This window comes from Salmo salar, chromosome ssa12 (genome assembly GCF_905237065.1).
Source record: "Salmo salar chromosome ssa12, Ssal_v3.1, whole genome shotgun sequence".
Classification (NCBI taxonomy): domain Eukaryota; kingdom Metazoa; phylum Chordata; class Actinopteri; order Salmoniformes; family Salmonidae; genus Salmo; species Salmo salar.
In genome coordinates, this window is record NC_059453.1 from 49511396 (window position 1) to 49523677 (window position 12282).

Genomic DNA, 12282 nt, shown 5'->3' on the forward strand with positions numbered 1-12282 from the left:
TGTTACTGCCACTTTGACATTATAGGGTATTTTTTGTGTAGATTGTTGACAAAAAATTACAATTCAATCCTACTTTGTAACACAATAAAATGTGAAGAAATCCAAGGGGTTGAATATTTATGATACCCACTGTAATCTATAACAACTGTAGTGAGTCATTTGGTTAATCTCCCATGCCAGTATACATGTTTCCCATTGTATTGTCACATAATGCACATTCCTACTGTCTTTTTGAAATAGGTCATTGACTATGCCTATATTCATGTATTTTCTGTCGTTTAATTATAAACTGTATTGATATTTAATTCATTGTTAACAAATGTTAATAATTGGACTGCAGTGCCAATTAGATTTTCTCCAAAACTTCCCTTTTCATGACTTCTGAAACACAACTGTAGGCCTACATAATGTTCTGTTTGATTTATTGGTCAATCAGAGGATTCTGCGAAAAAACATGGAATACTTCCTGACATGTCATTTAGCAGTGGCAACAACCTTTCAGAAGCAACCCCACAGCACTGTTTTACAGTTTTACAGAGAAAATTCCTGCAAATGAAAGAGGATGTGTTTACAGGATAAAGGTGAGGAAGCCTCGACTTTCTCCAGCCGTTGTTGGGAAGATTTTGCTGTTCTTGTGTCAATACTTTATCCGAATATGATTTCATTATTGCATCCATTAGTGGCTCACTGTTTTTGTCGACACTGTTTTATCCCGTTCATGTAACAAGAAAACATGATCGTTTCGGTTACATAATAAATGCAGTATTCCAACGACACGAGGAAATCCTCTTGTTTTGCTGGCCCAGTGGCCACTATAACATGTTGGCAAAGAGAGGGCTTGTGTGTTGATTAATCCTGCCCAAGGAATTTCAATCATGTCGGAAACTAAATAATAAAAAAAAATATATATATATATTTTACTGTCTGAATTTTGAATTAAATGCTAATCCTGTCAATCACTCAGGAGTGATGACACGGGCCTGTCTACTGGAAACGAAGAGCCGTGATTGGAGGGCACTGGTATAGGAGGCGGGATCAATAAATATTCGACTGTCAGATTGGAGCTGGTGTTGCTGTGTGCAGGTAAAGAGAAACACAAATGAGGTAATTTACAGTATTTGTCCTACCTTACTAGGCTACGAAACGCGATGGACAGACACTGTTCTGTTGAAGAGCAGCACGTTTATGTCACATGAACGAACAGTTGAACCCTCGAGCGGCAAAGTAAAAGCGTGCAACACCTTGGAAAGAAAATATCCCGTCAAACGTTTGGTCGGGGGCACACATTTTACAAGGAACTTCGACAGCTGCGTGTTTTCAAACAAGCCATCAACAAAGAATGAAACCCTTCAAACGAGGTAGGCATACGTTTGTGGGAATTTAGTACAGAAAATATTGGCAGGCATTCATTATCACCCTGACAGTTTGCCAAGTGTGCCCGGCTTTTGGGTGTAAATGGAATGCGTTTTTTTGTTGCGAGCAAATGCATCGTGTGTTTGTGTTTGAATTTGGAGGGACAGCGAGCCAGCTACATTATCTTTGGAAGCAAGCATGGTGTCCATCTGGCGGAGCGACAGAACAATCCTGCATCCGCGAAGGCGTGCGTTCAGCGGGTTCTTTGTACGTTTGATACACGATGAAGATGGCTAGCCAACTTAGTTATCGTTTTTTTTTTTTTTGAATATTAGTTTATACTTTTCTCATGTTACATCTTATTTTAGCATTTGGCAAATTGGTAGCATTCCGGTAGCTATTTGATTTCATTGCAAAAGTAATCTTAACCCCACGATAGACGACACTGAATAGAACAAGACAGTTCCACGAATTTGCCTCATTGTTTGGTAGCTAGCCTGCTAACTTTAGCCTAAAACTAGCTAGCTAAATCCGCCTTGAAGATACGAGTACATTTTAACAAACTCAAATTATGCACATCTTTGCCTTAAGTTTGTCAAGGTATTTTGTCTAGATAGCAAACTCCGTATAAAAATATGCCCTTTTACGTTATGCAAAGAGAAAGTTGAGGTTTGACAGGAACAGCGTGTGACATGTAACGTTACTGTAGCTAGCAAAGTAAAACAACTCCACGATGTAGCTACCATAGATTTTTATAGCAGTTTTCTAGCTAACTTTTATATCGCTACTCCACATCAACGGAGACGAGTGGGAGGAGTGTACCTCTACTAGTGATGCGCGAGTTGACTCGTAACCTGCGGGTGGGTTATTTTGTGGATAAAGGGGGGGGGAGTAAAAAGAGAACAGTACCTTAAATTCATAAATGTACCATTATAGTGCATTTTATCTATAGGCTACACGGAGGCTTTTCTTTCGTTATTTTAGGCTATCTGGAATTACTGAGTAAATTTTAGGTCCTGACTGTACGCGTGCTAAATAGACTACAAGACAATCGCCACATGCTTTTCGGGAACTAGCCGAACAATTGAATTTTGATCCAAGGCAAAACGGATGACTCTTAATTCGTTACGAGAAAAGCTGCGAAATTGATCTTAGAAAATAAGAGAAGGGAGGGCCAGAAAAGTAATGTTGGGAAAGATTTGGTGAAGTGGTTAAAGAGGATGGTGGCAGTGTGATTGCGAGGCGCTCTACACATTTGAGTCACAAGAAGGGGACTTCAAATAGACCTGTGGCATGTCAAGGGAACAGCATCCCTATACTTTGCAGATGGGTTAAAGAGAAATCTGGACACTGACTTTAGGTCTATAACCTCTCATAGCCTTAATATTAACTCATGTTGAATTTAAGCGTTTCTTGCTGTAAAACAATACGCCAAATGTCGGCTAATTTGAATGAGTAGGTGTCAACTTTTAACTCATACTGTACGTTTTCTGACCCGTTTCTCAGGCGGGCGCTGTCTTGATCTTGGCAAAGCTCCCTTCCAACTAGAGATAAGTAATACACGTCTAGTCGGATTCTTATGGGTACCAAGTTTGGTAGCTAGCGTATTTAAAATTTTGCCCATTCATGCGCAAATTTTCTAACTTGATTTTAAGGTTATAGTTAGTAGCTAACCACATACTCTGTTAACCATTGAATTAAAATCAATTGCTCCAGGACTTAAATTCCCTGGCCAAAGGTGAAAATAGCCCCTTGCACGGCTGGAGATGGTGACATGCACACGATCTCCTTTTGTGAGGACAGGAGCTGCCTTCAGGGGTCAGATTTCACCCAGAGAAAGACATTTACTGCATTCTATACCCTGGGAGAAACCATTCTCCATTTTGAGTTGGTCTTCCCCAGTGCCACAAATATAGCGATTTTGAGGAAGGAAGACAAATCTTGTTTTGTATTTATTTTCTTCCAATTTGCTTATCTCATCACTTAATTTAATGAGGGAGTGTCTCATTGCTTCATCATGCATGCTTGTACATTTGTTGTCAACTACTACACTTACCAATCAATCGGTGTAACCTGATTTGTTTCAATCGCATTGCTGAAATAAATCATAGATCATATTGTAGGCAAAATACTGATCAACCACAGGCCTACACAACAAGTAGATGGTTGTCAGTCTCTGATTTGGAGGGAAAGCAATACATTCTATAACAAGTTAATGTCCAACCCTGGCCTATGAGTACAAACACTAGCACAGACTCAACAGCCCCATCTAAACCTCATCTCCTTGTCCTCAGCTCTGGAAGAGGAGCGGATGCGAGAGCAGGAGCTGTCAGCCATGTCTGAGGGTGACCCCTTTGAGGATGACAGCTCCACCCTCGACCTGTCTGGAGGGGGTGGGGGCTCGGGTAAGCGGCGTCGCCGTGGCAACCTGCCCAAGGAGGCGGTGCAGGTGCTGCGGAGCTGGCTGTACGAGCACCGCTTCAACGCCTACCCTTCAGAGCAGGAGAAACTCAGCTTGTCAGATCAGACCAGCCTTTCTGTGCTGCAGGTGAGTGGACCGGGACCAGTCTTTAAATCGTTTTATTAAAATAAATAACAACTAAACAAATTAGAGTTAATTCTTGCTCCCAAATGCTTGAATTGGGCCTAATCAAGCAGCAGTCCACAGACAACATTTTGGCCTACAGTAGCCTTTGCCAGGTGGAAACTTTGAGCTGTGTAGCAGAGTACCAACATAGGGCTGGGAGATTATTTAATTTATTAATTTATTGGCGTTTCAAGATTGCTTAAAAAAAATTGTTTTCTCTAAATAAGCATTGTGGTTTTAAAGGTCAAATGCACTGCATTTCAAACAGTCAGCAATAATCTGGTTTTTTTTGTTGCAATAATCTGTCTTTCAAGACCTTTTATGAAAAGGGGTAGTGCACATTAATTAACCAATACGGACTAACTTCTTGTAACGGGCATTGGGCTATAGAAAATGAACAGGTCTCAAGCCCACGTGCTAGTGATTTATCCAGCTGATCTTTATATTTCAAGTTTAGCGGACTTGGATCTATTTGCTAGCTAACAAGGTTGAAAAGTTATGAACACACCCTTTTTGAAAAGCACGTTATCTTGTCAACTTTGTTCAGATGTTGAAGTGGCCTACCTAATTTCTCAGATTGAGAACGAGTTGCCAATTCCTTTATATAATTGTTTTATGCTTATTGCACATTTATAAAACAGACTAGACAGCTAGTATAAGTTGTTGGCTAAATTGCTACTGGACCATAATGTACTTGTCCTCTTGCTCAGTGGAAACCGGGGCCTCCCACTCTTTCTATTGTGGTTAGAGCCAGTTTGCGCTGTTCTGTGAAGGGAGTATTACACAAAGGCGTACGAGATCTTCAGTTTCTTGGGAATTTCTCGCATGGAATAGCCTTAATTTCTCAGAACAAGTTTAGAGGACACAAATGCTCCTAAAAACGAAAAATAAACTCAATATAGGCATTTGGAATTTTGCGCAAAAACAAATTCAAATGAATTCAATATATCACCCAGCCCTACACCAACACAGCCTATACCATAACAGGGCTTGATTTTTAAGTTGTCTGACTTGCATTTTAATTAGTCTAACAATGTATTAGGTCAGGTTTTGGCATGTTCCCCTCAATTACAGTTGAAATGAATGATTTAGTTTCCTCCAGTTCAATTGTTCCAGATTAGTGCCTGATGTAGTGTAAACAGTTGATCATAGCAGACACTCGGGGCCCAGATGGAGCCGTGACTGCGTACTCTGTCGAAGATGGTGGTTTCATTATCAGATATTGTGTTCTCTGTTGGCCTCTTGTAAGTGTCCTGTGTGCGTGGAGATGAATGCCGTAGCACCTATAGGCCTACTTCAGGCTGGTGCTAAATAGAGATTCATCCCATGATATTTACTTTGTACTTATCGTCATACTTCATCGCTAGGGTGTTTCTCAACAGCTTAGTGTACAACAATATTCAAATGTCACATGGGTGAGGTACTACTGTACAGATTAATTTGACATGGTCACCGCAGTCTTCCCTTCTCACCTTGTAGGCTGACCATTTGTTGTCATTTCCTCTCCTCAAATACACACACACATTCACACCCCAGGAGTGGCGACATGAGGTATTCCTGGACTGAGCAGAGAGCAAGCAGGGCTAGAGCAGTGCTGACAGACCCATAGTGTAGTCATTGCAGTGAAATGTCCCTGGTTGGCTGCGCTCTACTTGCTCTGTCGCTCAGCGTTTTTCAGCCGAGACTTCATTAATGCCAGCTGTCTGAGGTCACTCATCTCACTGCGTGTGGGAGGTTTTTACCACAAGATGGCAGTAAACAAGGCCTGGAGGAGAGCAGGAGAATGAGAACATGTGGGCGGAAGTCTCATTCCAACAAACTACCCCTCGGACCAGTTTGAGCTATTATATGCCAGCCTGTACTGTTGACACCAGGCAGGATGGGTCCATGGACTCATGCTACTTATGCCAAATCCTGACACTGCCATCAGCGTGACGCAACAGGAACCAGGATTTGTCGGACCAGGCAATGTTTTTCCACACCTCAATTGTCCGGTGTTGGTGGTCGCGTCCCCACGAGTCGCTTCCTCTTGTTTTTAGTTCATAAGAGCGGAACCCGGTGTGGTCATCTGATGCAATAGTCCATCCTTGACAAGGATCAGCTAGAGTTGTGTTTCTGAGATGCCACTGTTGTACTGTGGCGTTATTTGTCTTTCTGGCCTGCCTGTTAGCTTGTATGATTCTTGCCATTGTCATTCAATCTCTCGCACTGTCGTGTGTGAAAAGCCCAGGAGGGAGGCCGTTTCTGAGCTGTTGGATCCGGCGTGCCTGGTACTGACTATCATACCACGCTCAAAGTCGCTTAGGTCACCCGTTCTAACATTCAATCGAACAAACAGTAACTGGATGCCTGTCTGCCTGCGTTATATAGCGAGCCACGGCCACATGACTGGCGATCCATTTTCGTGAATGAGGTGGTGTACCTAATAAACTGTCCCACTGTCATCTGTTCTTGTAGTTTGGTTCTTCAGGGAATCTGTTAGGCTTTTGAGATTCACCCCGATTCTTTTTTGCAGGCGTTGTTAAAGTTACTGACTCTTTTCCAGATATGCAACTGGTTCATCAATGCCCGCCGCCGCCTCCTCCCTGACCTTCTCCGCAAGGATGGCAAAGACCCCACCCAGTTCACCATCTCCAGGCGGGCGGGGAAGGGTGAGGGCCGCCCAGCCACTGGAGGATTTGGCGAGGGTAGTTCCCCTAAAAGCCCCACCTCAGTCCCCTCTCCGGCCCTGCCCCCTCTCAGGCCCTCTGTCATCCGACCAGCCCCCACACTGGACCTCAGCCTCTTGGGAAATACTGCCACTGCCATCCTTTTGGGAGCTGGCTACCCCAGCCAAGAGGGCTACTGTGTCCAGGCCCTGATGCAGCTGGACATGCAGAGTCTCCTGAGGAGGGAGGCCGAGGAGAATGGCTCCAAGGTTATCAGCGCCAGCCCCACTGGCGGGCTATTCAACACCCCGCCCCCCACACCTCCGGAGCTGTGCCCCAGCCAGGACTTCAGTGACCTGCGGTTGCTGGTGGATGCAGCTCTCCAGAGGGCCGCCGAGCACGAGAGTCAGAGGCTGTTCCCAGAGTACCAGAGCAGGGCAACTACAGAAGCCACAGGTGGCTACAGCCACAGCAGCAGTGCTATGGGTCCGACCACTCCACCGGCGCAAAGCCAAGCTACGTTTGACTCGCCCAGAGAGCAGAGTCCTACGAACAAGGCTGTGGTGTCCCCAGTTTCAGTCCTAATTCATGTCCCAGTCTGCTCTGCACCTAAACTCACCATGGCCTCTGTACCGGTTCCAAATGTGCCTCCCCACCTAGCCCAAATGCCAGTCCTAGTGCCAGTTTCGACCCCTTTTCCAACCTTCGTCCCAGCACCAACTTTCTCCCTGGTCCCACCTTCAACTCCAATCCCAACCAAACCCCTTCTCCCAGCCCCAAGCCCTGTTCAAACCTTTGCCGGTGCGCCAACTGTGTCCTGTGTCCCAACCTCAATCCCAGCTCCAAGCTCTACCCAAGTCCCAACCCTAACCTCTGTCCCAACCCCGGCCCCACCGTTACCACCAGCCCTCACCCCATTCCTGGGCCTAGCCTCCCTCCAGCCCTTGTCCTCCTCTATCCCCAACAGCAGTGTCCAGAGGGCCCAGTCGGTGCCCAGCGTGTGGAGTGTGGTCCACAGCGACGTTACAGTCCGACAGCCTGCCACCGTGGTTCAGACTCCCATGGCTGCCGTGTGGGGGCCACAGCACACCTTGCGCGCCGTTAGCGAAACAGTCAACTAGAGCCACGGCCACTCCCTTGTCTGTGTGTATGAGGGAGCACCATATCCCTATTCAGACTGCCCCTAACTATGTTCTCTTCATCCTCTGACACTGTATGCTCTGCAGTTTGGATATGGCAGAACTCATGCATACGGTTCATACATCAGGCGCTGGGAAGGATACGAGGGATGGAAAGACAATTGTTTTTAAAGACGGTGCTTTTTAAGCATTTTTATCAGGACTTTAAAAACTTTTATCCAATGGAGGCTGTTGCTGGGTGGAACCTTTCAACATGGTTTTTCAATCAACATTTCAGAGTATAGGTTAAATGTTGCGACGGTTTACATAAGAACGACGACACCAAGTTCTGTAATGTAGTTTTTAACTCCCTTTTCCACTATCTCAACTATTTCCAAAAGGGGTCAAGGAGGACATTTCCTTCCCCTGTGATTTAAAAAAAAAAAATGTATAGTTTGAAGTTGCACCAGTAGAGCTAGGCTTATCAGTAGCAATACTGGACTTGGTTGAATGTATGAAGGTCACTTTTATCTCGGGCTGTCTAGCCTGTCAATCATTCCCACCAAGGTTAAACAAGGGTGTACCTGGGGCTGAGACAGGTGTGTTTTCAAGCCCTGGTGCTGTGCTCCTCCAGTACAGTTTATGCACTTTAGATATTTTCACCTTTTTTTAGTATGTCCACATCTTCACACAGTGCCGGAAGACAGGCGGAAGGGGAAATTGATTGTATTGCAGTGTGCCTGACTGCACAGCTCCAATGTCTGTCTCCTCTCTCCTTGCCTTAAAGCTACTGTAAACAAGTGGCCACCATGGATTCTACATTTTAAGACACTAAATCAGTTGCAAAGAATATGAACTTTTTTTTCTTTTTTAAAATGTTCATTTAAACCTATTTCCAAAATAGTATCTTAGCAGGTAAACTGTTTTTGTGTGTATACACACACAGAGGAATGATTTTATTTTTGTTGGTCTGTTACTTTCTGCGCTATCTTTATGCATCATGTACAATTTCCAGGGATGTATTGTTTTTATTGTGGATGTGAAGGAGGTGGAATTCCTGTCTGTGTTTGAGAACGATGGGGCGGGAGGTCACATTGGTCCTGTTATAGAAATCAATTTTGCGGCGAAGCTAAAGGCTTAGTTGTGTGACGCCGCCAGGCTGTCTCCTCATTCTTAAGGGTAATTTAACACTTGCTATAAGTGCCCTATTATGCCATAGTCTTTTATGGATGAAGCCTGTCACAAACATTTCAAGCTTTTGGGCCTCTCCTGTTTGGAGAGGGATTGACCCAAGTAGCGAATCATTGGCGGCTTAAGATTCGGTCCTTGTATTTCAAACCAAAATATGTCCTTAATTGAAACGCCTGTAGTTGTTCGCTTGGATGACAATCTGGTCAGTGTTGTATTGAATTCATTGATTTTTTTTTTTTAATGTTGAATGTGTTTAATGTTGTAAGTTATTGAGAAGCAAACTGTCTTGACTTCCTTTCCCTCTCTCTTTTCCCTCTGTTTTAGCAAAGTATATACTCTCGTTAGAGTATTTTACTATTTCTTATACGGTTGTAGTTTCCATGAAACAATCTCTCATAATACATATTATGGCCAAATCGACGCTGCACAAAGTTAGTTGGGCCCTACTACGTAAACAGTGCTGCTGCGAAGTAATTTTTTTCTGTCATAGGTCAGTTTAAATGGGACTAACTTAGTCTTTATAGCTGTTACCAGTGCCATACATTTAATGACCCTGGTGGTGATTTTTTTTTTACAGCTAGATGCATGAGGAGCTGATATGGAATTCCGTGTTATTAACATAGATTTGTGACTAGCACAAATCCCCATTCCTTCGCTACTCCTTGTTTTCTGCTCTTTCGTGAGGCTTAATGTCAGCACCATTTCCTGAATTGTCTAGAATGTCAGTGGGGAAGGGTAGACGTTATAGATCTTCTGCTAACGGAGATATGCTAAAAGAGTCATCTCTTTTTCTCACGGTTTGGGTCGACTGTAGGGTTCAGTCAGACTTGAGTCTGAATACTAAGCAAAGATTGTTAACTGTTTTGAATATAGATGCAGTACAATAAAGCGGGTATGTGGTTTATTCATTACTACATTTCTACGTTACTACACGCCACTGACTACATATTACTCATTGTGATACTGGAATCGGCTGAATACTGAACATTATTTAGAAAGGCTATTTTGGATATACATATCAGGTTTTGGATGCAGAATGAAACTTGAGTCATAGATGCCAATGGGGAAAAATGCATGCAAATATGTCAAGGTGGGGGGGCATGAACTGTCTCAAATGTGTAGCATCTCAATACGACCAAATGCATCCTAAATGTTTTTCCATTTCACTGTGAAATCATGGGTGATGTATGGACAGTATAACTGGCTATCGTGCCTTAAACCTGGGATTGAGGAAACATGTCCCTTCTACATAGAAACCTTTGAATAGTCTGTGCAATATATGCCTTGAACTTTAAATGTTTTGTACCAGCATTTTGGAGAATAAAACTTTTTTTCATACGCTGATCCTTGCGCATTTCTTTTTTTTTAATCCAACTTGAAGAGTGTGTAGAATTAACCATGTACCTACGTTTTCTTATTTTTGTCTCAAAGTTTAATAGCACGACTACCTTTCTTGGAGCTGATTACATGGGCAAGATATTGTACATTGGATTTCCACCCCAGTTTTACCAAATGATTTTCATTTAAGGCAGGTCAAGAGTTGTACATAACCTTTTGGATGTAATTAACCTACTAGATGTTTTTTTTCTTCTTTCTGGAATACTCCAGACGACTCCCGTAGACCCCCAGATAACCATTTTGCTCTATCCATAGGGGGGTCCCTGATGTACTTTTCTTTTTTTGGACCATCTGTAGGGTTCAAGGACACTACAACTTTATCTCCAGCACAATACCAGTGCCTTCAGAAAGTATTCACACCCCTTGACATTTTGCTACAGCCTGAATTTAGAATGAATTTGAGATTTTCACTCATCTACTACACATTCATTGTTTCAATGTTTACAAATGAATTACGAATGAGAAGCTTAAATGTCTTCAGTCAAGCGTTCAAGTTATTAATTATGCTTTTGATGGTGGCATCAATAAACCACAGGAGGCTGCTGAGGGGTGGATGGCTCATAATGACGCAAATGGAATGGCATCAAACACATGGGAACCATGCGTTTTATGTATTTGATACCATTCCGCTCCACCCATTATCGCTAGCCTGTCCTCCCAAATTAGGTGCCACCAACCTCCTGTGCAATACACCAAGTCACTACAAAGATGCAGGTGCCCTTTCGAACTCTTGCTGGAGAGGTATGAAACCGCTGAGGGATTTCTCCATGAGGCCAATGCAGATTTTATTTTTATTTATTTTTTTTATAATTTTTTTTAAAATATATATATATATAATTAAAAAAAAATAATCTGCATTGGCCTCATGGAGAAATCCCTCAGCGGTATATATATATATATATATATATATTCATTTTTTGTATTTTTTACACAGTTGCAGAGTTTAATGGCTGTGGATAGAACTGAGAATGGAGTGAAAAGAAAGCTTGTAAAGAAAAATATTCCGAAACATGCATCCTGTTTCCAATAAGGCACTAAAGTAATGCTGCAAAAAATGTAAAATTAACGTTGTGTCCTGAATACAAAGTGTTATGTTTGGGGAAAAAAACAACGCAACACATCACTGAGTGACTTCATATTTTCAAGCATGGTGGTGGTTGCATCATGTTATGGGTATGGTTGTCATTGGCAAGGACTAGGGCGTTTAAGGAAAAAAACAAACGGAATAGAGCTAAGCGCAGGCAAAATCCTAGAGAAAAACTTGGCTCTGTCTGCCTTCCAACAGACGCTGGGAGACATTCACCTTTCAGCAGGACAATTACCTAAAACACAAAGCAAAATATACACGGGAGTTAAATATACATTGAATGTTCCTAAGTGGCCTAGTTACAGTTTTGGCTTAAATCTATGGCAAGACTTAAATGGCTGTCTAGCAAATGATCATCAACCAACTTGCCAGAGCTTGAAAATTTTTTGGAGAATATTGGGCAAATATTGTACAATCTGAACTGTTAAGATTTCAAAAGGTAGACAGGCCTACAGGTGCTCATTGAGGCCTTTAAGTTCTTTGGTTATCACTTTCCAACTGGTGTGGATCTGTATATTTAAAAAAAGTGAATATGAATTATTAAATGTGAAACTCTGTGGATTTAGGCCAAATAGAGAGGCCACAATTCCATCATCACAAAGTCACGCTACCCCCCCCCCCCCCCCCGCCATCGAACAGCTCTGTCAGGCCCGTTTTTTTATTTTATTACTAAGTGCCTACAATCTGAACCGCATCCAGGAGGGGGATGACTGGAAAACGGCCCACGATGTCTGCGCACTACGAGTACTTGGTGATGCCTTATGGATTAGCCAATGCTCCGTCGGTGTTCCAGGCATTCGTAAACGAGGTGTTCTGTGACATGCTCGGGCGCCAGGTGGTTGTGTATATTAATGACATCCTGATCTGCTCGGCCACCTTGGAGGATCACATCACCCGCGT

The 12282-nt window shown here is 43.0% G+C and overlaps 1 protein-coding gene across 2 annotated transcripts; it reads left to right on the forward strand.

The window, feature by feature from the left end:
• Positions 1 to 1029: 1029 nt before the first annotated feature.
• On the forward strand, positions 1030 to 10241 carry LOC106565220 (leucine-rich repeat extensin-like protein 5). Of its 2 annotated transcripts, none has more exons than XM_045691439.1 (3): positions 1030 to 1358; positions 2860 to 3901; positions 6486 to 10241. In XM_045691439.1, the coding sequence occupies exons 2-3, from the start codon at positions 3665 to 3667 to the stop codon at positions 7707 to 7709; spliced, it is 1461 nt and encodes a 486-aa protein (XP_045547395.1). In that variant the 5' UTR covers positions 1030 to 1358; positions 2860 to 3664; the 3' UTR covers positions 7710 to 10241. The 2 variants fall into 2 exon arrangements, with proteins under 2 accessions (XP_045547395.1, XP_013987567.1); XM_014132092.2 differs by having other exon boundaries at positions 3648 to 3901.
• Positions 10242 to 12282: the final 2041 nt, after the last annotated feature.

Excerpts from the sequence above, each read along its gene's own strand:
- LOC106565220 (XM_014132092.2), top strand. Across the intron at positions 3,902-6,485 it reads CCAGCCTTTCTGTGCTGCAG|ATATGCAACTGGTTCATCAA; the intron begins GTGAGTGGACCG and ends ACTCTTTTCCAG.